A 25733-nucleotide genomic window follows, 5' to 3' on the forward strand; every position below is an offset into this window, starting at 1 on the left:
TTCTGTTCAGCATCTGCGACCACGGCCCCCCTCCAGGTTGTCAAAGTAACCGTTACGCTCGCTAACATCTGTGAATCCGCTCTGACCTCATCACAGTAAAGTTGTACAGTTAGCCCATCTTTCTCTTGCTTACATAACTCTGCAAGGCTGCCAACTTCAGGGATGACAAGATAATTCAGCGAGGGGGGTTTCTGACGGACTCAGGAAATGTTTAATCTTGTTTTTGAATTCAACTTTCAGGGCCTATCTTGTCTTTTGTTCTGTTTTCCATCAGCATGATATCTGCTCTGATGCTTTTTTATCTTTTTGGGCATGCACATTTGGCACAACTGCAGCTTGTCACATGTTTTGAGTTGTTTCGCGTTGGCAGCCTGTGATTTTCAGAGAGGATAAAAACTACAGAGCACATGAAGAGCTTGATTTTTCTCTCCCTGGGAAGCAAAGTAAAAGTTTTGCTGCCTCTCATTCATGATGTGTTTCTTTTTTTTTTTACAGAGCACATGCAGCTGCCTCTCTCTCTTCTGATGATCTCATTTCTATAAGCTTTCTATATGAACAAGACATACGGTTTGAATTAAGCAATGTGGTGTGTGATTCATTTCCAGCCACAACTGAGGCAAACGAGGATGATGTCGTTCATCTTCCGCTCCATTTTCAGACATCTTAAACATTTTCCTTTTTTGTTTGTTTTTCATTTAGCTCGGCTCATCCAACTAAAAAAGTTTCACTCATGCTTTTTCATTTTCCACCAATGACATAAAACTGGATTAATTTGTGATCACTCGTTCAGACTGAGCCTCATCTTAAATGTCACATTTGCAAAGGAACCATAAAAATATTCATTGCCCTATTTGATCCTGTTTTTTTTAAGTACATCTCTATCCTAGACTCAAAAGAAAGTGGAGAAAGTTCAGAATAGGCTTGGACTAGGTTCAGAAGCGGGACCCTAATTTTTGTTTTATAAGGAAAAAGGCTGAGAGGAAAAAGTGAATAATATTTCTTGATGCCTTGCCAAGGCTGCATTGTGCAAAATTTGGCAACACAATCAGAAACAACCTGAGATGGATTGGCCACACCCTGGTGGTTGAATGATGAGATAATGAATTGAAGATGTGCTAACGCCTGATTGGTTTAATACGGACAAAAGATGAGATTGTTCTACTCCAGATAAAAGATTGTTTATTTGTTTTTTAAAGCTCAGCCATGTGAGCCACCCACATGTTTGTCTTACAGAGTTTAACATCATCAGCCGTCCCTAAAGCCTCACTAAAGCTCCCTCCGTATCAGCACGACTACATTTACCACACACCCTCTCCTCACGCACACTTAAACGCGCCTCGCATTACAACAAGCTAAATATAAATACGCACATCTCTCAATGTCCTTGAAGACGTGGGAATCAGGTCAATAACAAACATAGCTGGAGTGAGAGGTTGAAATATGCTTAACTTCTGTGCAGCGTAAAAAATGAAGAAAATATATATTGGAGGTGTGATAAAGTCACAAAACAGGACAAAAATCTCAACTTCAAGTCATCTATCAATACTTCCTGTCCTTTCTATCATTACTCAACTGTACACTCTGGAGAGATCCCTTTGTTTGCTAAGTATATGCCAAAGTAATATTTCCTGTCTGCATCTTCAGAGGAAAAGCTCAAACAAAAGAAAGAAGAGTTGAAGCCTCACATGTTTTAGATTTGTCTTAAATAAGAAGATAGTATCTGTGCATTCCAGAGAGTAAAAGGGTTGTAGGGTTAAAACCTGGATTCAACTCAAAGCCCATTCAAACAAACACTCCTCCACCCCCCAACCCCACCCCTCCCGGCCCTCTCTTTCCCTCCTTTTAGGTGGCCATTCGATCCCCGAGAAGTTGACCCTCTTTTGAACAACTTACCATTGAAGAGTGGGGCGATGAGAAGCACAGCTAAAGCCAGCATTTTGCAGAGCGCGTCTGTTCTCTGTGCAGATGATGTTGCCATTCTGGTCCTGAGTGCGCACACGTCCGACGGGTGTGTGTGAAAAGAAGGTGGGAAAGAAAAGGGTGAAGCTGCTTGAGCCGGAGCACTTTAGGGTTTCCTCTTACCCAGAGCGGGACAGGGTGGATAAAGCAGCACTTGTGTTCTGTCAGTTTTTATACTGCCCCCCCCTCCCCTATCCTCCTTCGCCTCCTCCCTTACTGAGGCCCTGCCCTACACCCCGTCTTCCACTGGTTACTTTAACCCTTCCTATGTGCCCCCACCCTCCTAAAAGAAGCAGATGGAGGGAAGGAGGAAAATGGGTTCTTGTTGGGATGTATTTAACAAAAAAAGGCTGTTAGCAGCATTCCTGGAATACCTGTCAATGTTCACATTTACAGTATATACATATAAATTAAACATGCGGCCTCATTCATCACATGGACTCAGCAGACGTTTTCCTCCAACATCAGTTGAGGACTTAAAGGTCATATGTGGATAAACGAATAAAGCTGTTCCACTGTTTTCAAGAAGAGGGAGGAGGCCTGACAAATCTCCAGACTGATCAGGAGTAAAAAAAAACATGGTTGTTAAATGCTGGCTTTTGTCTTATGATAAATAATGGAATATTCCATCTGTTGTATAACAGAGGATATAGATGCTGTTATAAAACATACATTAGTATTGAAGTGTTGAAGGTTTCAAAGTGTGTGGACGTCTGAAAAATCATCTTTCAAAGTTACAAAAAAGACAACTGGTCGTAAAAACACACATCTATAATGTAAACTAACTTTAACAACTGTACCTGTTAGACTATGGCTAACTCTAGATGGTCACACACAAAAGCCAGCATGTTAAAAACCCATCAAGTCTCTCTTTAAGAAGACCATCAAAATCTTAGACAGGAAACCTCCATTTCCATTATTGCAAGATAGTCAGGAAGTATAATATTTTAAACATTGAAAATGTTAAAACCTGTACTGACATCTGTCTTGTTTTAAAGTTTTAAATGGGCTTGCCCCTCCATAATTGGTTACATTTATCAAAAAATACCCCACAATATGATTAATACTAGAGCACAAACCAGAGGAGACTGTGATGTACCGAGACGTAAAACCAAATTCAGCCTTTTAAAAAAACAGTTAAACATTGGTTAAAAACAAACCAGTCATGAACACATGAATAATCAGTTGCCTCATTTGATGCCCGTTCCCGGGGCTTTGGCCTCACCTTCCATCCTGTTTTTATAAAGTCACAAAAGTGTATGTTTAGTATGTAAAATCTGTTTGTAAGTCAGTTCCTGTAGTCACCTGTTAACTGTTTTGTGACATCCTGTAATTTCAAATCTTGTTGTTATGTAAGTACCTGCCTTTGGACTACGGGTGAAATTTAGCTATTGTGTTAATTCCGGCATATTTACATTGAGGCATACTGTTAAAATGTTGATTAATGTGCATTGTCCTAATCAAATAAACTCAAAATTAAAATTAAGATTAGAGGGTGTGTTTTTTAGCTTATGGTACGTATGCTAGTAGGAGGCTGTTGGAAGCAAATGTTGATGATTGTCAAACAGAAGCTTACAAGTTGTGTTCAAAGTTTCTTATATCAACCCAGGGAACATCCTTGCACTTTAATTCCATTCATATGGTTTGATTCTAAATATGTTAGCAAAGAAGAGAGACTATCTAACGTATTAACTACAAATGCTCATAATATTTTGAATGCTAACATTTGCTCTTTTCAAAGAGTTGCTAAAGCGTTGTGAAATGTGTTTTTTAAACTTGCTATAGGACCTGGTTTTCTTTTGGAGTTCCTCTATCTGTCGATGTTTCAGTTGCTGATCAAACAGGAAGTGTCAGAGTTAAAGTATTTTGCACGATTTATAAGTTTATATGACCTGTGTTGGAGTAAGTGCATATAAGAGTGTAAAATGTGTAGCTGCAGCGTATCAGTGCTCAGTATTTACTCTCTGCTCACTCTGTCCTGAGCTGTGGATCCGTCTGGAAGGCAGCAGTAATCCACAGCACAATAAAAGGTGATAGCTGACAATAGGCAGTGTCACTTTGGTCCTTAATAGGCTTACTGAGATAGACCGCACTGCAGAATATCCTACTCTAAACAAAAGTGTGACCCACTGTTATGCTAATGCTATTAATCCATTCCAGTGACCCCCAAGCCCCCACCGCTCAGCCAGGCCATCAATCAACAACAGCCACCCCAGTAGTGAAGACACCACAGGATCCATTTAAAGCTTTCACAGTTCTACAGGGTCCCGAAAGCCCCCTTTAACCCCTCTCTGCAACTTGAGGATCGTAGCTTCACTTTTGTGAGCTGCTTTTGCTAGCAGCTCTCGTGCTGTCTGTGAATCACACATCTGGAAGCAGTAGTGAAGGTATGCTAAATGACTCGTTACAGAAAAAAGAAGCTCCACCCTCTTAGACAACAAAAAGAAGAAGCAAAAAAAACAAGTGGAGGAACACAAACTCCACCGCAACTTTTTTTTTTTTTTTTTTTTAACATACATAAGAAACAGTTGTGTAATTTGACACCAGCTTCCCTGCCCAAAGCCCCCCACCCATCACCCCATTTCCTCCCTGTTACCCCCCTTCCTCCTTGGCCAGACCCCTATCAAGCACTCGGCTCTAACAGCAGGGCGTTGAGGTGGGCAATTGGCCCCTCGCTGAGCCTCAAGATGAGCTCTGCTGCAAACCCCAAGAGAAGATTCAGTAGCATGTCCGTCACAGCAGCCACAGCTGGACGGCAGCAGTCACCCCAGTAAAACATTAATTAGACTGTTAGCTAGTTAGGTATTTGTGCTACTTTCGACCTCGTGAATCAGCTTCTTGACGTAAGAATTCAAAACAAAACTTTAACCCAAACAAGGAAAGAAACCCTACTAGTTTTGTTTTCATGGTGCATTTCTTACACCTTTCTTTCTCACCATAAGCTTATTTATTCCATGTTTGGTTACTTAGAAGAGTTTTTCAGGTTGCTATGATCAAGTCTGGTTTGATTCACCATCTCTACACAGACACAGAAACAACCAGACCATCAGTGAAAAGAGGCTTTCTTTTTTATACAAGGTTATTTTTGTCAATGCTGTCAAGGGATGAGATTCCAAGGAAGGGATTCTCAGCACTCCTTGTTTATGTTCTCACTTCCAAAGTTTGGCAGAGAGTAGCATGTTGCACAGCTCAAAGGAAGCAGACGGACGTCTTTCTTAAATACTGAGCATGCATACATCGGGCCGGATCAGAAAAGAGTTCATTACTGAAGAATGTGCCGTCTTTTTCTGGATTTTCACTTATTTACTTATGTCCGTCATATTTATATAACACTGCTAGACATGAGTGTGTTGACTCCATGAGTTGGGTCATTGTAGCAGACGTAAACGAAAACAGGGTGACGTAGGTTCACATCGACAAGCATCTTTATCCTGCTGTTGGCTTATTGTGACAACATTGGATCACTGGTAAATGTTAGTACCTATTTAAGCTCTGTTTTATGTTGATGTGTCTGTATGTTGTGTTTAATGAACCAGCTGCTCATAACTCATTGGGCACACTGGAATTAATAAGTTGTTTGATTGAATCATAGATTTAATTAGCTTCATCAATAAGATATATACTTCAGTTGCCATAAAATGTGTTGCAGAACAAAACTTGTAACACTTCCATGAGCTCTTTTATTGTAGAGCCTTTCCTGATTTTATCTGAATTTGATTTAATTTAATTTTAACCATCTTACAAAATATATTTTAAAATAATTGTATTCCTTTAAATTAGGATGTTTGTAAACCAACAACCACCAATAATTATACTGACATCATCACATTTATATGCTCAGTATTTCAGTAAACATATAGGATGGTTAATCATTTATATGTTGGAATTATAGTGCATACCATAGTCGGTTAAATAGGAATTAAAAACAACCGACATGAGCACAGAAAGTTTGCAGAGTTTGTTACTGCACCTGGGCTCATTCGGGTCTAGCAGCATAGAATGAAAATAGATATTTAATAGCGTTAAGGGATTGTATCTGGAAGTTATTGCTTAAGCTTTCGGCACAGACATGCACCTTCATTACCACCACCATCCGCTGCACACGACCTAACTCGTTGGAAGTTGCCCCCCTCTTCATATGAGGTACTGCAAGCAGCCGTTTTACTGCAGAGAGCGTGCTGCGATCCAGACCAGACTGGTAGCTCAACTTTTTAACAGCGTTTCTCCCCTCATTATGTCATAATGGTGCACTAAAAGAAAACAGTGGGATGCTATTTGTAGAGTACTGGTTTCATTGGAAAGGCTCCTCCGTTTGATAAGACAGCCAGTGACCTGTGGGGGTGGTTGGCACGACCTCAGCAAATTAGTCATGGGAAGTGCTTCATAAATATCAATGCCACCATAGGCCGAGCTCGACTATCGCAGCACTGGGTGACAGGAGTGCAAACTCCACGTGGCATGAACAGATGGCACTAGAAAGAGCTACACAGCTGCACAGATATTGAACGTTGTGGACTTCACTGAGGACAATATAGAGATCCTGATGTGGGATTGGCAGTTGACCCTTTTAAACTACGAGAGCCTCCCAAAAACAGACTGAGTCATACATATCAGTGCGTCTTATATTCTGAATATTAATAATAATGATTATACTTTTATTTGCATAGCACTTTTCAATACAAGTAAAAAAGTGCTCTACAAAACAGTAAAAACAGATAATAAAAGCAGAAAGATAAAACAAAAAATAGAATAAATTCACAAAACAAAAACTTAAATATAAAGGTGTGACTTGAACAGTGAAATAAAATTAGGGTTGCTAAAATTGAGGATGTGGGAAACCGTTTTAGTTCTAGTTTAAAGCTGTACAGTATTAAGGTAAATCTGTAAGCTGTAGGTTGAACAAAGTATAAGAAAAGAACCTTTAAGTTTGCTAAATATCATCTCAGAAAAAAATGTACTCCCACAGAAATCACTGTGACAAGTGGCATGTTGAGAAAAATTTGCCATGTATTTTAATTTTCTACATTGACACATGTTCCATCTGTTTACATGGAGGGACCAGGCTCGCCCTAAATCTTTTGGCTTCACTACCAGGGAGCCATTGTGCTGTCCGTTATTATACATAGGATCCCAACTCTTGCAGGAAGTGACGTACGTCACATTCTGGCTCTATTTTGAGCATAGGCCAACATTAAATAATGAGACATACATCCTTATGACCCCAGGCAGGCATATAACTTTGTTCTGAGCACTAGAGGAATGTCCCTGCCTGGTTCTCACAGTAAGGGAAGGTATATATATCTTTATGTCATTTTAAACTTGAAGGTGATAATCAAGCCTCGTCTGCAATACAGTCAGAACCCCATCGTTAGACACCAGACTTCCTTATCTCTGTCCTCCTTTGCGTAAGCTCTCTGGAGTGTCACAGAGTTGTTCGTCACGGTCACAGACAGGAAACCAACACAGACACCAAGAGCATTCCTCCTCGACCTTACAGAAAGCCAATCTGGAACACATTTCTACCGCTGGCATCCTGTGATTTACAGCCTGTGGGCCTGGCGTCATATGGCTTTATTTGTTTATAGTGTATGACTGTTCTACACATCTGCTGCCGCTTATGGAGTTTAAAAACATACCCTCCCTTTACCTTGTAGCTGCTGCCCTGTTTCTCCAGTAACAGTACATTACATTATCATACATCTTCTGCTGTTGTAGATTGCTCTGACAGCAGTGGTGTATTTTGGTCGAGGCAACAAGTGTGTTTTAACAGATTGAGGCTGTTTTTAGTACGATGCCTTGTCAGTGACTGTGTGTAAACGCTCTCTGAATTGTATAATGGAGTCTCCACAGGAGAATATAGGAAACTGGTTTCAGTATCAAAAGAGAAGCGTTTTGCTTTTGTGCTCCTGTGTTCTCACGAGGACTCCTTTTAACATTCTCCTCTGTACTTGAAAAACCTCAAAAATCCTGAGTCGGTGCCAACAGTTTGTGACATTCATTGTTTTACTTCCATGCTCCGACTGTCTTTTCTTTCAGTCACTGTGCCAGTATTCTCGCATTCAAACTTGTTTGTGATCTCAACCAGAAAACAACCACATAATAGCGCGTTGCAGGATTGCATGCAGTGTGAAAAAGTGTGAAATTGTATTTTTCATTTCCAGATTTGGATACATGGAAAAAGGCAAAAAAATACAAGTGACGTATTTGTTTTTCCAGAATGTTTCCCCTTTTCAGACAAGACATCAGAGTTCCCAAAAATAATGCAAATTGATCCTACAGGGAAATAGTTTTTCTTTGGATTGCATCCGGCATCCTGGGCAGTAAAATGTTTATCCCTGTCAGCACGATTGTGGGACAGAGCGAGGTTGGTGTTGTTGAAAGCAAGGCACGATGTACGGCACACGACTGATACAAAGTGACGCAGGGCTGCCTCTAATCCTGCAGAACTCTCTGCCACCTCTGCAATTCAAAGTCAATCAATCTTTATTTATTTGCACCAAATCACAGCAAATGTTATCTCAAGACTCTTTCCAAACAGAGCAGGTCTAGACTGTACTCTGTTATATTATTAAGACAGGATAAGATCCAGTCCCATTTTACAGACAGGACTCACTCTGATCTCATCTTAATCCACCACGAGCAGAGCACTTTGCAGCATTTAGCAAGTTACAGCTGCAAGGATAAACTTCCTTTAACAGGCAGGAACCTTGAGTAGGACCAGACTCATGTTAGACAGACATTTGCTGAGACCGAGTTGGGGTTGGAAAGAGGTATAGGGAGAGTTAAAGTAAGTGATAGACAGAGAGAGCAGAGAGAGGGGATCCCAGTGTGTCAGTTCCCCCAGCAGTCTAAGTATATAGCATAACAAAGAGCTAGTCCAAAATTCCAGATAAAGAACCAATAGGTTGGGCAGAAATAGCACATAGTATCACAAACAACCAAATTTGAAGCCAAGTGGAAAAAAATTCTGCTTTGAGGCAGTTGTCAGACAAATTGACTTTTTGGGTGCCGTTAACCTAAAAAGCGCTAATCTTTGTATTTACATGTACATGTTGAACAAACAGTTCTATGCCCATGATGCGTAATGTATGAAAGACGCTTACATGGAACACTGGAGGAGAACATTAGTAGTGAATCATCTTCCTATTTTTGTGTTACAGTTTTCCTGTTTTCATGTTACATAGTGTGAAGTAGGGGTGTGCGTGTGAACATTTTTTCGCAATATCAAATGTAATTCCTGGAAACCTAAAGGAATGCAAAGTCAGAAGTCAGGAAGTGTGGGCACGCAGTTTGGCAACAGAGTATGGTAGCTTATCAGGCTATGGCTTTCAGATTTGTGTGATATTAGTGAGATAATAGATGACACAAGCAGTTGGCCAAATACTCAGTGGGCAGATAGATATACACCTATAGCTGAGAAACTTGGCGTGCACACTGGAGATAAATCTAGAGTCATCTGTGGTCATAAACAGAATGTCAAATATCAAGACCAAGACTTTGAGTGCTTCTGTTTGCAGTATTTCAAACTTTTGCTGATCACCTGCCTCTTTATTGAGTCCTAATTGTCTTACCCTTTAACTTAGCAATAACCAGAACTTTCAACTTTCTAATAAACTGCACATGATGGAAATTGGGGTGAGAATTTCTTAATACCATTTATTTGGAGTCAAAACCTGACTCAAGCTGGACGTCAACACGTTAAGTAGCCTGCAGACACAGGCGCTGCCAGTTGCTCTAAAATTGGAGAGAGAGAGAGAGAGAGAAGAGAGAGAGAGAGAGAGAGAGAGAGAGAGAGAGAGAGAGAGAGAGGAGAGAGAGAGAGAGGAGAGAGAGGAGAGAGAGAGAGAGAGAGAGAGAGAGAGAGAGAGAGAGAGAGAGGAGAGAGAGAGAGAGAGAGAGATTACTGTGCATGATTGTTACATATGGATATGATCTAGATATGCTAGTTTTACATGTCAAAGTTTGCACATGAGCTTATTTTTGTTTAACTTTTCAAAGTAGTTTGCACACAACTCTTCGGCTGCAGAATTCTCTTCATCCTCCTCCGGTTCTGAATCTCACAGTGCCACACCTCTTTCACCATCAACTGGCAGAGGTAACTGAGGTTCTTCTGCTTTCTTCCTAATTTTTTGCAAACAATTTGAGATGTGTTACAGACACCCACTCTAAAAGCAGGCGCCAGTAAAGAAAAAACAACAACTTTAAAGGTAAAGTGTGTAGAAATCTGAACATTTAGTGATGAAGAGCAGTCAGATTCTAGATTGAAATGCTTCCCTGCTCGCTCATGTCAGTTAAATGGTTGTGGCCTTCAAGGACAAGAAGCTCTTGTGATGCATGATAATATGATCCGCTATTTCTCATGTTTTTACCATTAAAAATGTCTTTCAGTACAAATTACTTTCCACACAACAGCAACAACAACAACTCTCTTCATCATCTTCTAACCGGTGACTTTCACACAGCTTCTCACTACATTCAAAAAATATGTATGTTACCTGTTACCTTATGTAGATATAAAAGGCTCATTCTGAGTTCACAAACACAAAACAGTATTTTATTTAGGTGATTGAAAACTAATTCAAACACACCTTTTAATATTATGTTCCACTTCTACCAAGTCTGTTCCGCTAAATGCTGCTAAATTCAACACACTGTACCTTTTAAGAAGAGATAAAAGTCACATGAACTATTTGATTCTTATCATTAAATGGATATGTAATACTCTGTTGTCTTGGGTACCAGTGGTCTAGCAGGTTAGTGTGCCCATATACAGAGGCTATAGTCCTTGTCGCAGAGGTCACTGGTTTGACTCCTGGCCGTGACCATTTGCTGCATGTCATCCCCCACTCTCTGCTCTCCATGTGTCATGTCTCTCTTCAGCTGTCCTATCAATAAAGGAAAAAAAACCCCAAAAATAACAAAAACTCTGTTGTCAAATTAAGTTTCAAATGTTCTAAAAGTCTGAAAAAGTGAAAACATATATACATTAAAAATGCTTTCGTTTGAGATTAAACTGCTAAAACCTCAATATCAGGACTGTAAATCTGGCTTATAAGGCCACAAAAGGGTATAGATCAGACTCAACTTTCTTTGCTGGTAATTTAACTTAATTTGGTTTCCTGATGAAACAAATGTTGATGCTCTTTTTTGGGCGAGTCTCGATCTTTTCAGGAATCAAATCGGCCAAAGTGTGCGGACAGAGAGAGGTCTCACATCCTTCAGTCTGTCTCTAAGAATTTACTTCTTTGGTGTATCTCAGGCCGCCCTGAAAGTCTTATGTTGTGGTTAGAGAAGATGAAGCTGCTAATTGGACACCTCTAGGATCAGTGAGGCTCGGCTGACGGATCACGAGGCTACTTGAATGGCAGGCTCTTCCTCACTAACTAGAGAGCTCATTAGCAGAAAGTGTCATTGAATTATTCTCCTTGAAGGTTTCTGCTTTTTGTTTAGATTTCCTCACACAGACTGAAATCCTCTTTCTGTAAATCTTGAGTTTTGAAAAAAGCTTTTGTTTTATGGATTTGTTTGAAGTGTAAATCTTGAAAAGGCTGTGCAGCTTCTGCCAGCGTTGGGTGTTTATTCTGCGTGAGAGCAAGAGTTCAGCAGCAATGGATTATTTGTAAGAGCCCCAGGCAAAGCTCTGATCAGGAAGTTGTAAAACAACCACTCTGCTAATGTGACGATCTTTTGTGGGAAGAAAAATTCTTCACCACAAGTTTATAATTAACAATGAAGCGTCAGATTCATGGATCGTTTTGACTTCAGTCACAGGAAGAGAGGAAAATCTACAGATTAATGACTGACAAGTCTTTCATGAAAGGCTGCTAATTTAATGTGATTTATCTGTGCAGACACACAATCACGGAAACACATAACATGGTGTAATACACATTTTATGGAGGTTGAAAATGGAAGCCATGAATCCCATGAAGCTCAGTGATTTGCCGTGGAGGGAGAGCCTGAGTGGGAGTGATTTCAGGAGGGAAAGAGTGTAGGTGGAGGAGGGGGAGGAGTGGGAGGAGTGGGAGGAGATTTAAATTCAAACTGCAGCACATGGTGACCGTTACCTCTCCTTTAGTTTTTTTTTTTTAAACCTTTATTGAATTGAGAAGTCATATGCAATTAGATTTCCAAATGAGACCTGCCCAGGCAGTTTAGTGTTCAGTTCAAACATAGAACACACAAAAAGCAGATGTTACCATCACGTGAATAAAAAAGAGACTGGATCCAGAAGAAAGTGAATTGTTTTCTTCTTAACAAAGGATCCCTTTAATGAATACAGAAAGAACACGAAGAGGTCCCTTCTATCCGTAACAAATGTGCCTTAAAGACTTCCCTGTGTGATTTGACTTCGTTGTCTCGGGGTCCTTTCTGGAAATCTGAGCATGTGTGTGTGTCTTGACCCACAGGAACGGCTGCATGGCTCTGCAGATGTTCCATGTTCTACACATGCATTCAAACCACACACACACACACACACACACCACACACACACACACACACACACACACACACACACACACACACACACACACACACACACACCCTCAGGCAAGAGTGCTGAAACAGACACTTTTTGTCAGACACATGCTTTCTACCCCCTGCCCTCCTCCTGTGTCACATTTCACGGCCGCTCCAATGATCCTCCTCTCTTTGTCTATTCCTGTTTGTTTAATTGAATTAATTTGCTTTTCTGCAAGAATGTAGTCCATAGAAGACTAACAGAGCATTAACTTACGTTGAAAAGTACATAAATAAGAGGAAAAGATGAGATATCATTCATAAAATCAAATTGCAGTATGATGCTGCTCATCCCAGTCCACAGGATTAATGTGGAGATGCTACAATTCCCAAAGACTCATGCTTTTACTTTGTTTCTGATCATGTGACTACACTGAACATCTGCACTTATTCACAGGAAATAGATGAGCAAAAGAGGTACTCTTATTGTCTGCATGTAGAAATCGAAAGATTTGAAAAGGGAAGTGCATTTAGTGATTTTGTTTGTGTTTAAGTTAGGTTTTGTGTACGTACATATGTTGTCTGTCTGGTGAATCTCAAACATTAGAAAACTGTATAAAATGTGAATGTTTTCTGTTAGTTATTTAAGAAAGGGAAAAGGTTAACTATTCTAGACTCATGACACATAAACTAAAATATTACAAGCAGGGAAAAGTGTTGTAGGAATAAGGTGCACAAGCAACAATCAAGGTTCTAGAGTCCGGACAAAGAATGCTGAGGCACAAGATACCAGATGCTTGGAGTCCAGTGTGAAGTTTCAGCAGGATATGGGTGATTTTGAGTGTCGTGTCATCGGCTGGTGTTGACCCACAGTGCTTTATCAGTCCAAAGTATATGCAGCCATCTCTTAGAGCACTTCATGTCTGCTGACAAGCTTTATGGAGATGCTGATTTGCCTCTCAAGCAGGACTTGGCACCTGCCCACAGTGCCAAAACTACTACCAAATGGTAAAGTGATCATGATATTGCTATATATAAAGGTGCTATATCACTACATTTATTATTATAATAATTTATATTACTGTGCTTGATTGGCCAGCCAACTCTCCTGACCTGAGCCCACAGAGAGTGTCTGTTGGATATTTGTCAAGAAGAAGACGAGAAACACACCCGACCCAAAATACAGGCAAGCTGAAAGCATGCCATCAAAGCAAGGCTGGGCTTCACTAACACCTCAGCTGTGCCTCAGACTGACGGCGTCCATGCCACTCTGCACAGATGGTGCAGTTTGTGGTACAGGAGATCCAACCTAGCATTGAGTGTACAAATTAACATCCTTTTCAGAAGTTGGACATTTTGTTGTCTAATCATTTTCTTTATTGATCTTGAAACATATTATAATAATTTGAGATACTGAATTTCAGTGAGCTATAAACCCATAACCATCAAAATTCTGAAAAAAAGGCTTGAAATATTTCACTTTACTTGCAATTAACAGACTGAAAGTTTACCATTTTTATATTAAATTATGAAAAATTATCTTTTTAATAATTTTCTTATTTGATAAGATAAACCTGTGTGTGTGTTTCCATCGCTCTTTTTTGGCAATCAGTGTGAGCTTGTGTTTTGTTGTTGTCTCCTCTGCACAGGGAATAAATAAAACATGCTCATTCTCATTCAGTTCACTCACTCTTGGTTTTTCAGTCCTGCTTGTAATACTGACTCCGACCAGAGGATGGCACTACTACACTGGTGTGCTGTCCTGCTCATCATACTGGACATTAGCTCCATCAGTAGCTGCAACATTAGCTCCATCAGTAGCTGCAACATTAAATCATTTGTGCTGTGTTTTTTTTGAAGCATTGAAACCTTTTTCCTCCTGTCAGTATTTTATTATTTAAAGACTCCAGCTGGAAGAGCCAGATTGTGAGAAACGATGGCAGTTCTAGCCTCGGTCTGCAGGTCACTATATTATTGGTAGTGGACGAAGATTATGAAATGTGGAAATAAAATGCCATCATGGATTAGCTCATCCAGTAAATCCTGAAACATGTTGTTGCAGAAAGTGGCCGAGCTGCGGTCATTTGTGATTTGTTTCTCTGGTTTGGACGCTGTCTTTTGTCCTCTGTGAGAACAAACAGATCAGTGCCTGCTTGATTGTGTGCTCTCAGATATTACAGTGTTCATTTAATCAACACAGCAGGAGACTGATGCTTGCGGGCCTCAGTCGCCTCAAGGCTGACGTTCCAGTGCTGTTGGGAATTTGATGCTTAATTGCACCTCAGAGAGAGTGTACATTATGTCCTGTAATTATTGTTACAAGAGGAGAGAAAGCAAAGGTGACACATTTCTGACTGTCCTGTTTTCTGTTGAGCTGAAAGAGGCTGCACTCATTGAGGGAAAAACTTGTGTAGTAAAATGAAGATGCATGTGTTTATACTGCAGATAAATCAATCATAATGTGAAAGATTTAATGAGGTGATGTACAGTTTTGAGCCTGTGACTTACTTTTTAAAAATCTGATTATTATATTTTTAATTGATGGAGTAAACAACAGCCCAATGCTTCATGTGGGGCTGACTTGTAGCTGGTTTAACAAAGTCGGGCTTTCTTTGAAAACCTTCAAATCCCAGTAGAGACAATTTCATCTTAATCTACAGATTCTGCAGATAAATAAATAATTAAATAAATAAATGTAGAATCAGTAGGCAGGACCGGATTTTTGCATCAGATGTGTTCTTGTTTATGTTTGTTGTACAAGTATCATCTACTTGTGTTGTGGGATTGGCCGTTACAGGAAAACTGTAGGCCACTTTTGCAACCCAAGAAACAATCAACGGTCATCAAAGATTGAGCTTTATTGACGTCTAAAGAAAAACAAGTGCAGCTAAGAGTCCATTCTTAAAAGTTGTTTCTTAACACCAGCTCCATTCTCTCTTCTCAAGTTGCAAGTATTATCTTTCCCTGTTAATGCAGGTTTACACTACAGGCTCTGTTTGTAATCTGACCCTTCTTTGGTAATAATGGAGGGATTATAGGACATGCATGCCACTCAGGATCTTGAAATGAAAAGCAATGAAACCGAAAACGGCAAAAAATGTGGCTGCTGCTGCTGCAGCAAACAATGCAAGAGAGGAATGCTGCAGCAAATTACTCATTGTGGTAACTTGTAAACTGATATGTTGATTTTACTTCTCAATGCCTCCTCTTTTTAACGTGACAACTAGTCATCGTCCAGCTCTTAAACTTTCTTCATTATACAGATTATACTGACTTCAACCTTGGAACCCATCAAAAATCGATGGACAAAAAAAAATGCCTCTGGGAGCAACCAAAGACTGTCTGAAACCATTACAAATATGAACGTACTCTCAGTGACGTCTCACATAGGTTTCTGAAGAGAGGATTTAAAGCCAATGATGGCAGCAACCATATAGGAAATGCTGAATCAGTCGAACTTTCTATTAGCTTTGAAACAGACATTGGTGGGAGCAGAGGCAGGGTTTAAGTCTCCTCACAACAGCTACCATGGGTGCTTCTCAAAAGCTCTAAACTTCAGTCTCCTCGCTCCTCGCTCCTCGGCCGAACCGGAAGTACTTACTGACGCGCCATTTTAACTTGCGTCCCAAAGCTCTAAACGCTGCTGGAGGAGAGAGGAGCGAGGAGCGAGGAGACTGATCCAAGGAGGGATAATCGGAGGGAACACGAGAGCAGACTTTGCGGAAGTCTTTCTCTGACAGACACGCCCCCCTTATCGAATATCACTCACTGATTGACGCTGCAGTGGCTCAGACTTACCGAAACGTAACATCAGCTGAGTTTAATAAAAGAGAAAAGACGGACCTTAAAACATTCACTAAGGGGGCCCTGAAACAGATCATAAACACACGTCAGTTTCTAAACAGTCTGTATGGATGAGCTGAGATTAAAAAGTGTTTTGATGTGAGTTTTAAAAACAATATACTGATCGCAAAATCATAAATTCAACATTACAGAGGATGGATTATGTTATATCTGATTGTTTTTGTCAGATTCACTGACTAATGAAATAGATTAATAGAGTCTAATATCAGATATAATATATTAATGATCAGTTATTCCTCCTGTTAGTTTCCCCATTTGTTCTCGTTTTCTCATGAAGAGATGTCTGACGGTAAAGTTGTCTGTTAGTAAAAACACTTTTATATTTCCTGTCAGGTTAATAAAGTTTCATATGAGGCTGATAATTAATAAGCACGGAGTTTGAAAAGAATTGCATGGTTTCTATTTTCACTTAAAGTAATAAATAATTTAATAATGAGGCATTTTAAAAGTGAATCAATCCGTGATGCTTCAGGACAGAATAAACAGAGAGCAGATTCTCTTCCTCTTCAGGTGTGTGTTAAACAGGTAAGCACAGGACAGAGCTCTGTTACTGTTTATATTAATCAGAGTTATTACAGTGAACATGTGTGCAGACACAAACAGCTGTTAAAGCCGTCATCACAAACGTCGCTTCACTCCTCTCTCCTCTGGTTTCATTTCCTCACATCTCTGGTTGGCGGGACTAAGACGAAGGGGAAGAGGAGGAGGAAGAGGAAGAGACGCGAGGAAACGACGCGAGGATGGACGTTAGAGCTTTGAGAAGCACCCCATGTGCTGACCTGAGAGTCAACTCAACCACGCCCCTAATTATGCAAAGATATGCATAATTACTAGATATAAAATCTTAAAAACTGATGCGTGACAGCTAAATTTATCCCCATAGTATGAACAAATAAAGACATGAGTAGTTACGACCCAAACTAATTTTCTAAATGGCAGTTAACAAGTTAAATGTAGCTGAAAAATGGGTGTGAAAGGATATTCCTGGACTTTAGGAGCCAACCTCCAGCGGCTACTGGAGGAACTGCAGTTTATTGCCCCTTCATGTTGGCTTCCTTTTGTCAACACCAGAGGTTTCTTCCTTGGAGCAGAATACTTTTTGGGTCTTTCAGCCTCAAGATTTCTAACCAAGACTTCCTCCTCCACACATTGCCATTATTTTTAGACAAACTAGGAACTCAAACAAAAATGCAGTGATGTTAAAGGCTTATCTATTTAAAGGCCGTAGTTAAAACTAAATTATTCGCACCAATAGTCTTTTGCTCTCATGAATTGTTGTCCTGCGTTCAATAAAACCTTGTGAAAAAAATGACAGTGGACAAATAATCTTGGACTACAAACATGAACCAGAATGCCTCCAGTACCCAAAATGATTCGTTGCTTGTGTATTCTGCTTGTGTATTGTATGCTGTGTCTGTGAGTAGAAATTAGAGTTACAGTAAAGCCAAGAGGTGCATGAAGATGTGAGACTGCCAGAACAAGACAAATGGATGAAATACCTTTAGTTTAAACAAAATCAAAGCAACATTAAGTTAAGTTTTGTGAACATAATCCATGATGAATACAAATTGACTTTACTGTAGCTGAAAACTCTGGTTTTAAGATCTGACACACCTTCAATCAATCTTTATTTATATAGCACCAAATCTCAACAAACATTATCTTAGGATCCTTTACAAACAGAGCAGGTCTAGACCGTACTCTATGTCCTATTATTAACAAAGACCCAACATCAAGACAGAATAAGATCCAGTCCCATCTTACAGACAGGACTCAGTCTGATCTCATCTTAATCCACCATGAGCAGAGCACTTTGCAGTATTTAGCAAGTTACAGTGGCAAGGACAAACTTCCTTTTAACAGGCAGAAACCTCCAGCAGGACCAGACTCATGTGAGACAGACATCTGCTGAGACCATGTTGGGGTTGGAAAGAGGAGATGAAGCGAGAGAGAGAGAGCGAGAGAGCGGAGAGAGAGAGAGGAGAGAGAGAGAGAGAGAGAGAGAGAGAGAGAGAGAGAGAGAGAGAGAGAGAGAGAGAGAGAGAGAGAGAGAGGAGAGAGAGGAGAGAGAGAGAGAGAGAGAGAGAGAGAGAGAGAGAGAGAGAGAGAGAGAGAGAGAGAGAGAGAGAGAGAGAATAGTGGTGAGATGGATAGTAGTAGTTGTGGCAGTAGCAGCTGGAGTTCTTGCCTTGCTTGCTCTCTCATCATGCTTCCTGCTGCACCTCTTCACTTGTGTTTTTAAAGCTTGTTTTGGCTTCTGTCAGAGATGAATACACTCTTATATTTGAGAGGATGAAATCAGTAAACATGGCCGAAAAAATGTCTGAAAATAAGAATCAGTTCTGTGTTAAGTATATTGTGTTGTCAATTATCTCATAATATTCAATTTTACAGTAATATCATAGAGTTCAGCTGTGAAATGGTTTTGAAAAAGGACATTATCTCAGCTTGCACTTAGCTACGTTCATATGAGAAACTTTATTTTATGTCCACAGTGCTGATAACCCGTCTTGTGCTGCACCACTCTTTGAGCTTCAGGACGTCAACGCAGAGCTTATCCACTGACTATTAAAAAACTCTGCAGGGTTGTTCAAGTTGCAAGTCCAAGGCCTTTTCTTCCATTCAGCATTCACTCCACAGATCGAGCCACAGTTTGAATTATTCCTCAAGATCTGCAGCGTGTGTGTGTGTGTGTATGTGACGTCCATTTTCCCCAGGAATCAAATAATCTGCACTGCAGTAGAAGCAGAGAATGTTTCATACCGACAGGCAGTGATTTTACAGAATTTAGGCACTTTAATTCGACTTTACGTCCCTGATATAGAGCGGCTGCATCAATCACACATCAGAGCAGAATGAGTTGTTATGATGACTGTCTGGGTTTGATAGAAGAATAATGGGCTTGTAATGGTTGTAGAAGCTCCATAAACCTGTCTGCTACCATCCAACCACACAGTCTATCATAAGACATCCTGCGGCTCGCTCAGCTGTCAGTCGAGCAGGTTTGAGTCCTAATGATGCTCCTGTGTGTGTGTGTGTGTGTGTGTGTGTGTGTGTGTGTGTGTGTGTGTGTGTGTGTGTGTGTGTGTGTGTGTGTGTGTGTGTGTGTGTGTGTGTGTGTGTGTGTGGTGTGTGTGTGTGTGTGTGTGTGTCTGTGTGTGTCTGTGTCTGTGCGTGTGCGTGTGCGTCTGTCTGTGTGCGTCTGTCTGTGTGTACTCAGTGAATAGAAATTGCTGGCTGCTGAGTGTAGGCCGTCTGACAAGCAAAGGGAAAAGCGAGGAAAGACGAGGGGTTAGAGTCTGGCAGGTATACAGAGGACCCTTCAATATGCTGATGACACCCCCACCTGGATCTGGCAGGTGTGTGTGTTGAGAGGCCTTGGTGTTCTCCTCCTCGCCCCTCCTCTGCCCAGTCTGCCCAAAGCCCTGAGGGTTAAACATAAATAATAAATTCAAGCTCCTTATGGCAAGTGCTGAGGAGACCCTATATGCGGCACACTTCATTACAAACACTGTCGCTGTGTGACGGCAGAGACGACTGTATCTCAGTCTGAGAGACGGTTTACTGCAAACAGAGCCTTATGTGTGTATTTTTAATTCAAACTCTGAGGGATTTCTTAATTTTCCTCAGGATATTTTTTGTTGTTTTCTTGTTTATACTCCCATTTGTCAGTAGCTTGGCGGAGTCTCAGTAGCTCTGTTCAACCTATACATAATGATCAGATTTCCTTACTTGGATACCAACAAACAGCTGACGCCATAGTTAAAATGACAAAAGTCAAATCATCCCGACACACTATGATGGGGGACAATATGCTCTTGTGTTTCTTCGTCTGTCTGTTCTGTTCATGATTTTATACAGTGTATGGTAAACATAGAAAACAGAAGAGAAACATAAAAACAAAAGATCTAGAGAAAATCTGAAAAATGGCCACCGTTTCAATATGGTGGATGGTTACACTTGTCCTTCTTTCGCTAGTCTAAAAGGTTAGCTCTGCGCTCTTGAGCAGCTCTGTAGAGCAGTCCAGGTAGTAACATGTGAAACAAACTGGGCACTGATGTGAGAATGAAGGTTTTGTGCAATTTCCTCCAGTGGCATGAAGCCATGTGGAAGTGTTAAAAATTGCAGTTCAATCAAGAGCGACACGGTTTGAAGATTAAAGGTTATTTATTACAACTTTTTGTTTGCTTGCCGCTGTAACTCCATGAATTTCCCCGTTGTGGGACGAATAAAGGAGTATCTTATCTTATCTTATCTTATCTTATCTTATCTTATCTTATCTTATCTTATCTTATCTTATCTTACCTTACCTTACCTTACCTTACCTTACCTTACCTTACCTTACCTTACCTTACCTTACCTTACCTTACCTTACCTTACCTTACCTTACCTTACCTTACCTTACCTTACCTTACCTTAACTTACCTTACCTTAATGAATAATGAAACTTGACAGAAATCTTTGGGAACTCTATGGGGATAAATTGTGAGCATAGGATGTGTGAATTTGACAGCAGAAGAAATCCCCCTAGAGTCAAGACATTGGTGGTGGTGATTGATGAATTCTAGGAATTGAAGACTTTAAGGAGACCAGGTGGAGATGGGGAGGTGGAGGGGTGTGCACCATCAATGCAAGAGGGAACTAGCTGGAGAGAGAGACACGTTTAAAAAGACAGCAGAAAGTTGATAGGCTGACGATAAGGGCGTGCCCCTGAGCTATTGGATGACAGCCCCTGCTGATTAACCATTGACAGCTCCGAAGCGGGTGAGCTATTGAATGGGGGAGAGGAGAGTTAAACAACTGCTGTGATTGCTTTTATAGTCTTCCTGTTTGAACTTTTGCTGGAGCTACATTTCATAGAGTGTCCACTTGAGGCCGGCTGCAGAAACACAGGAAACCACATACACACCAATTCAAAAAAGACAAACAATAGTGCAGCAATAATAAACATGTTTAGAGCCTGGCTCAAAAAATAGTCTGAATAGCTCATTCAACTATCGGCACACACTGTATGGGGGTGAATTTCTTTATTACTTGTCATTTTTGAAGATATTAAAATTACGAGTTCTACCCAAATAAAGTCATGGCTGACTTGATTGACAGGTGGGCACCCTGTAGCTGTTAGCAAAAAGGCTAAAGGCCCACCTCTTTTACCTCACACTACCTCATTAGACGTAAGTTTAAGTTCAGCATTTCCAATATGGTACCCGCCGATGATTGGCTTCAAACAAAAAAATTCTGTCAATTTTTCTTCAGTATTCTAATCCAACAGGGATTTATGGATGAATATCTCAGTAGTCTTGGATATTTAAAGTTTCCATAGATGTCTGTTTTGTCACTTCCGCTCAGTGAGTTGGACATCAGTCAAAGTGAGTTACAATAAGCTTCAGAAACATCCTTTGTTTACATTTTCTACAACAAAGACTCACTGTGAGTGATATGTTTGACTACTTATAGACATGTTTTGTCACTTTTGCTCAGTGAGATAACACAAAAGTATCTAGCCTATGGGTTATAGATGGAAGTCTGTGTATTTGCTCTATTCTTTGCTACAAACTGATGGTTGAGTCGACATTCTCAGAGACGGTAAGTAATGGCCTCGGTCTTTGCAGAGAGTAGGCAGATGCTCTATAGTGTTTTGAGTTACAATAAAGGTTAGTGTGGTCCAGCAAACAAGGAAAACAAGTTTTAAAGAGAGAGAAACATCACATTTTGACATCTAACTGAAGATTAACAGACAAATAGGACTCTGTTTGGATCTGTGTGAGAGTGACATCCCAAAAACACACCTGCTGTTACAGCGTATCCCCAAAGGTGCTACAAAAAGGAGTCAAGAAGAAAAGTGAGATCGCACCTTAAATTGAACTGAAACTATCAGATAAGGCAGCACTGATGTTTTCTTCTTTTACCGCAAAAACTAATTTACAGCTCAGAAAATAAAAAGTGTGAAGTACCCGATTAAGAACTGCTAATTTAATAGGGTTTAATAATTGTGTACTTGTGTTCATTTCTTACTTAAAAACCAGAACTTCATTTTGTGTATTCATGAATTTCTTATTAATACAGAGCTGAAACAAAGGCTGAATGAAATGCTAAACTCTTGTCTGTTTGTGATTAAGCATGATGTTCATCTTGAAGCACAAAGACACTTTGATAGAGGCACAGCACCTCTGAGACATGATCTGATCTCTGACATCATCCTCTTTCATTACAAGCCCTCCCGTGTAAAAGCCAATAACACTTAAACTGTCAAATTAGCATGCTAGTGGTCTGCTAACACAATAAGAATAGATCATGAAGCTACACTGGGGCAGAGTTCAGATTGTCTTTGAATGACCTCACCTCCAGACTCTGTCTGAAAGAGAGACTCCGTTACTTTTATTTATGGCTCATAACTGCATCTGTAGACAGCTTTTATATATATAATGTACTTTAATGTGCTTTGATGTAGCTGCTTCCACTGAATGACTGAATTTATTTTTCTCTATAAACAGATATCTGCATGCAAGTACAGCTAATGAACCATTCCAGATTGAAAGTTTCAACTACAGTGACAAATCTGATTCACACTGTGTTACAAGAGCCAATCAGTGTTAAGATTTCCTGACTCCCTGGAACGCACCTTATACAATTATGCATCATGTTGATATTTTATCCAAAGTCAGATCAGGTAACTGCAAATCAATCATGAGAGGGTTTTAAATACATCTTCCGATGCACCTGAACACATCATCAGTGATGTAACCAAGGGTCATCGAGTGTTTCAGGTCTTTCAACATCAGACACTCTCACCCAGGTGACCCAGCTGCGGTTGATCAAACCGCAGCTTGTGCTCAGGTAGCATTCGCTTCTCCCAATGGCTGTGATCTTCGGATCCAGAGCCATCTCGAGGCCTTCTCAGCTGCTTCGGTGGTGTTCTTGATCGCTCTGCTCCTTGCTGCTCCAGTAATGCCCAGTGCACTTAGGGCTTTGTGGAGTGAACGCCCCACAAATCCCCTGCAGCCAACCTCGATGGGCATACACCTAGCCTTCCAGCCCTGTGCCCGACAGTTGATGGCCAGGTGTTCATATTTTGACCACTTCCTTTCGTGGGCCTCCCCCAAGAGGTCCTCCCATGGCACTGTCAGCTCCATTATGACGATGTTCTTTGTGCACTCCTGAGACCAGGAGTATATCTGGTCTCAGAGTTGTGCTGACAATGTGTTGAGGGAACCTCAGCTGTCTCTCCAGGTCTACTGAGAGCTGACAATCCTGTGCAGTTGCAAGGATTCCTGCTGCTCCCTTCTTGTAAGCTGCCCTGGGCTGCTCTCCTGCCTTGACGAAAGCGATCATGCTCGTCTTGTTGCGCACTCGGCTGCAGCTGCTGATTCCTTTACTGATGGCTTCAGCAATCGGTTTCAGCACCTGGTTGTGGCGCCAGGTGTAACGGCCTTGGCCGAGCGCTCTTGGGCAGGAGCTCAGAATGTGCTCCAGAGTACCTCTTGCTGAACACAGCTGGCAGTCCGGGGTCTCCACTGTCCCCCAGGTGAAGAGGTTCGCTGGGCTAGGCAGAACGTCATACACTGCTCGAATCAGGAAGGTGATGCGATGTGGCTCAGCCTGCCAGAGATCCGTCCAGATGACTCGACGGTCCATGGCGTGCTCCCATCTCGTCCAAGCTCCCTGCTGCCTCAGACCAGCCGCTCTGCTTGTCCTTCCTCCACTGCAGTCCTGACCTCCTCCTGTATCTGTGCTTCTCCTTCCCCTTGAGCTCCTTGGGCCGAGGTGGTGTTGGGAACATCCCCAGGCCTGCTCTGCCATGGGCTAGAAAATCTATATATTATTTGGGCTGATCCAGCGCAGCCTCTGTGTAACTTACAAATTACAGTTAAACTGACACTCACCACAAACAGATGAATGAGCGCTCCTCTAGGGGCTGAACTAAGAAAATTATTTTAGAAGACATATCTGGAGGGGTGACTATCCCTTTGTTTGGTATTTGAATACAGCCACTCCTCAAGCTGCTAATTGGACTGACAGACAGGAAGTCATGACTGGAAGTTGTTCAACACTATGGCTGTTTTCAAAACCACCTACTACACTGCATAATCTGCAGTATGACAAAACTACCTGGATGTCGTACTGATTACGGAAATGTATCATTATGCAGCGGACCCGTCTCCCTTGCGTATTGTTTCCCACAATGCACAGCGCAAACGTTCTCCTTCTTTTTTTCATATATGACGGGCACTCAGTGTTTAGGTGCATTATCACCACCTAATGTGTTGGAGTTGTATCAGATGTTTAACTGTCCGTTACATTTACAGTGAAGTAATGCAAAAGAGACGCCAATTAATCTTGTAACTTCCAGTAATTACAGAGGAGATAAACATCCCGCAGGTACAGTAACTGTTCATGTCTGTGAAAATTATAAAATTCCACAAAGACCACTTCTTAACTTTTGAAAAATCATATGTGGATGCCACATGCTTCCCGAAACCCAAAATCTAGCAATGCCTGACCCAGCATATTGCAAAACAGATCAAATGGAACAGTCATACTACATACTAACTTCAAACGCAGTATGTAGTTTGCAGTACAAACTACATTCATGGGTAGTTTGCTGCAGGTGGTTTCTAAAACAGCCTAAATGTTGGCTACACCGGAAATAAAACACTGTCAGCCATTGTTCCCAGAGTCATATACCATCAATCATCAAACAGTAGCCAACAGGCACCAAGAGGGTTTAGTTAAAGTGAAAGTCACAGCCCTCAGAGTTGGCTTTGTAATGTTTGGGGAATGGCTTGTTAAGATGTGACTATTAGTGCAGTGATGCAGGTGGGGTGAAGATTTGTGTTACAACATTGTAATATGCAACAGTTTAACATTATGAGTTTAGTTTTTTAAAGGAACAGGATAAGGGTGCATGTATAGCCTAGAGCAGGGTTTCCTAAACCTTGAGTCTACGACCCCCAAAATAATGGTGCTGTAGTGTGAAGACCCTCACTGTCCTGAGGTGGCAAAATGCTGCTTATATCCACATGCAAGAACTAATAGGCTAATCCAAAATCCTCCATATTTTATTGTAGCTTTGCTACATTTTCCAGGTGTTTTCCAGTACTGGAAAACTGGTCAACTGTTTTCCAGGTTTTCCAGGACGCGTGGGAACCCCCTCTCTTTCTTAAGCTGCTTAATCCAACAAAGGTGTAAATGCATCAAAAGATAACTTTTTACATGAACAGGAAACTATTTTTATCAGAGGGCTTCACAAAAGAGATCAGGCAAGAATAGTTCTCATCAGCTGCGCATTTAATGTATAACAACAGTACAAAGTGAATCTTTTGCTTGCAAAATAGGAGTGTTCTTTATGTACAATAATATATACAATAATATATAGTTTAAAAAACATTACAGTTTAAACATCTGACAGTTTATTGCACAACACATTTATAAATTATCATCAAACCACA

The 25733-nt window shown here is 40.8% G+C and overlaps 1 protein-coding gene and 1 long non-coding RNA gene across 6 annotated transcripts in view; one reads left to right on the forward strand and one right to left on the reverse strand.

Annotated features, from left to right (window-relative positions):
* si:ch211-286o17.1 (hematopoietic progenitor cell antigen CD34) overlaps window positions 1-2083 on the reverse strand; it is a 27039-nt gene extending 24956 nt beyond the window's left edge. The window contains exon 1 of the mRNA XM_034680097.1: window positions 1894-2083. Within this exon, the coding sequence (XP_034535988.1) occupies window positions 1894-1978 (85 nt within the window). The 5' untranslated portion in view covers window positions 1979-2083. The remainder of the gene's footprint in view (window positions 1-1893) is intronic.
* The window catches only part of LOC117810354, a 160550-nt gene that overhangs the window by 57103 nt on the left and 77714 nt on the right, over window positions 1-25733 (forward strand). For 2 of the 5 annotated variants that reach the window (XR_004630759.1, XR_004630761.1), the window contains one exon: window positions 496-578. The exons of 2 other annotated variants lie outside the window; for them this stretch is intronic. This is a non-coding gene — a long non-coding RNA (uncharacterized LOC117810354). Of the gene's footprint in view, window positions 1-495; window positions 579-1846; window positions 3422-25733 lie in introns of those variants that run through there. One more of the 5 variants, XR_004630760.1, reaches the window with a different exon arrangement.

This window comes from Notolabrus celidotus, chromosome 1, assembly GCF_009762535.1.
Source record: "Notolabrus celidotus isolate fNotCel1 chromosome 1, fNotCel1.pri, whole genome shotgun sequence".
Lineage (NCBI taxonomy): Eukaryota > Metazoa > Chordata > Actinopteri > Labriformes > Labridae > Notolabrus > Notolabrus celidotus.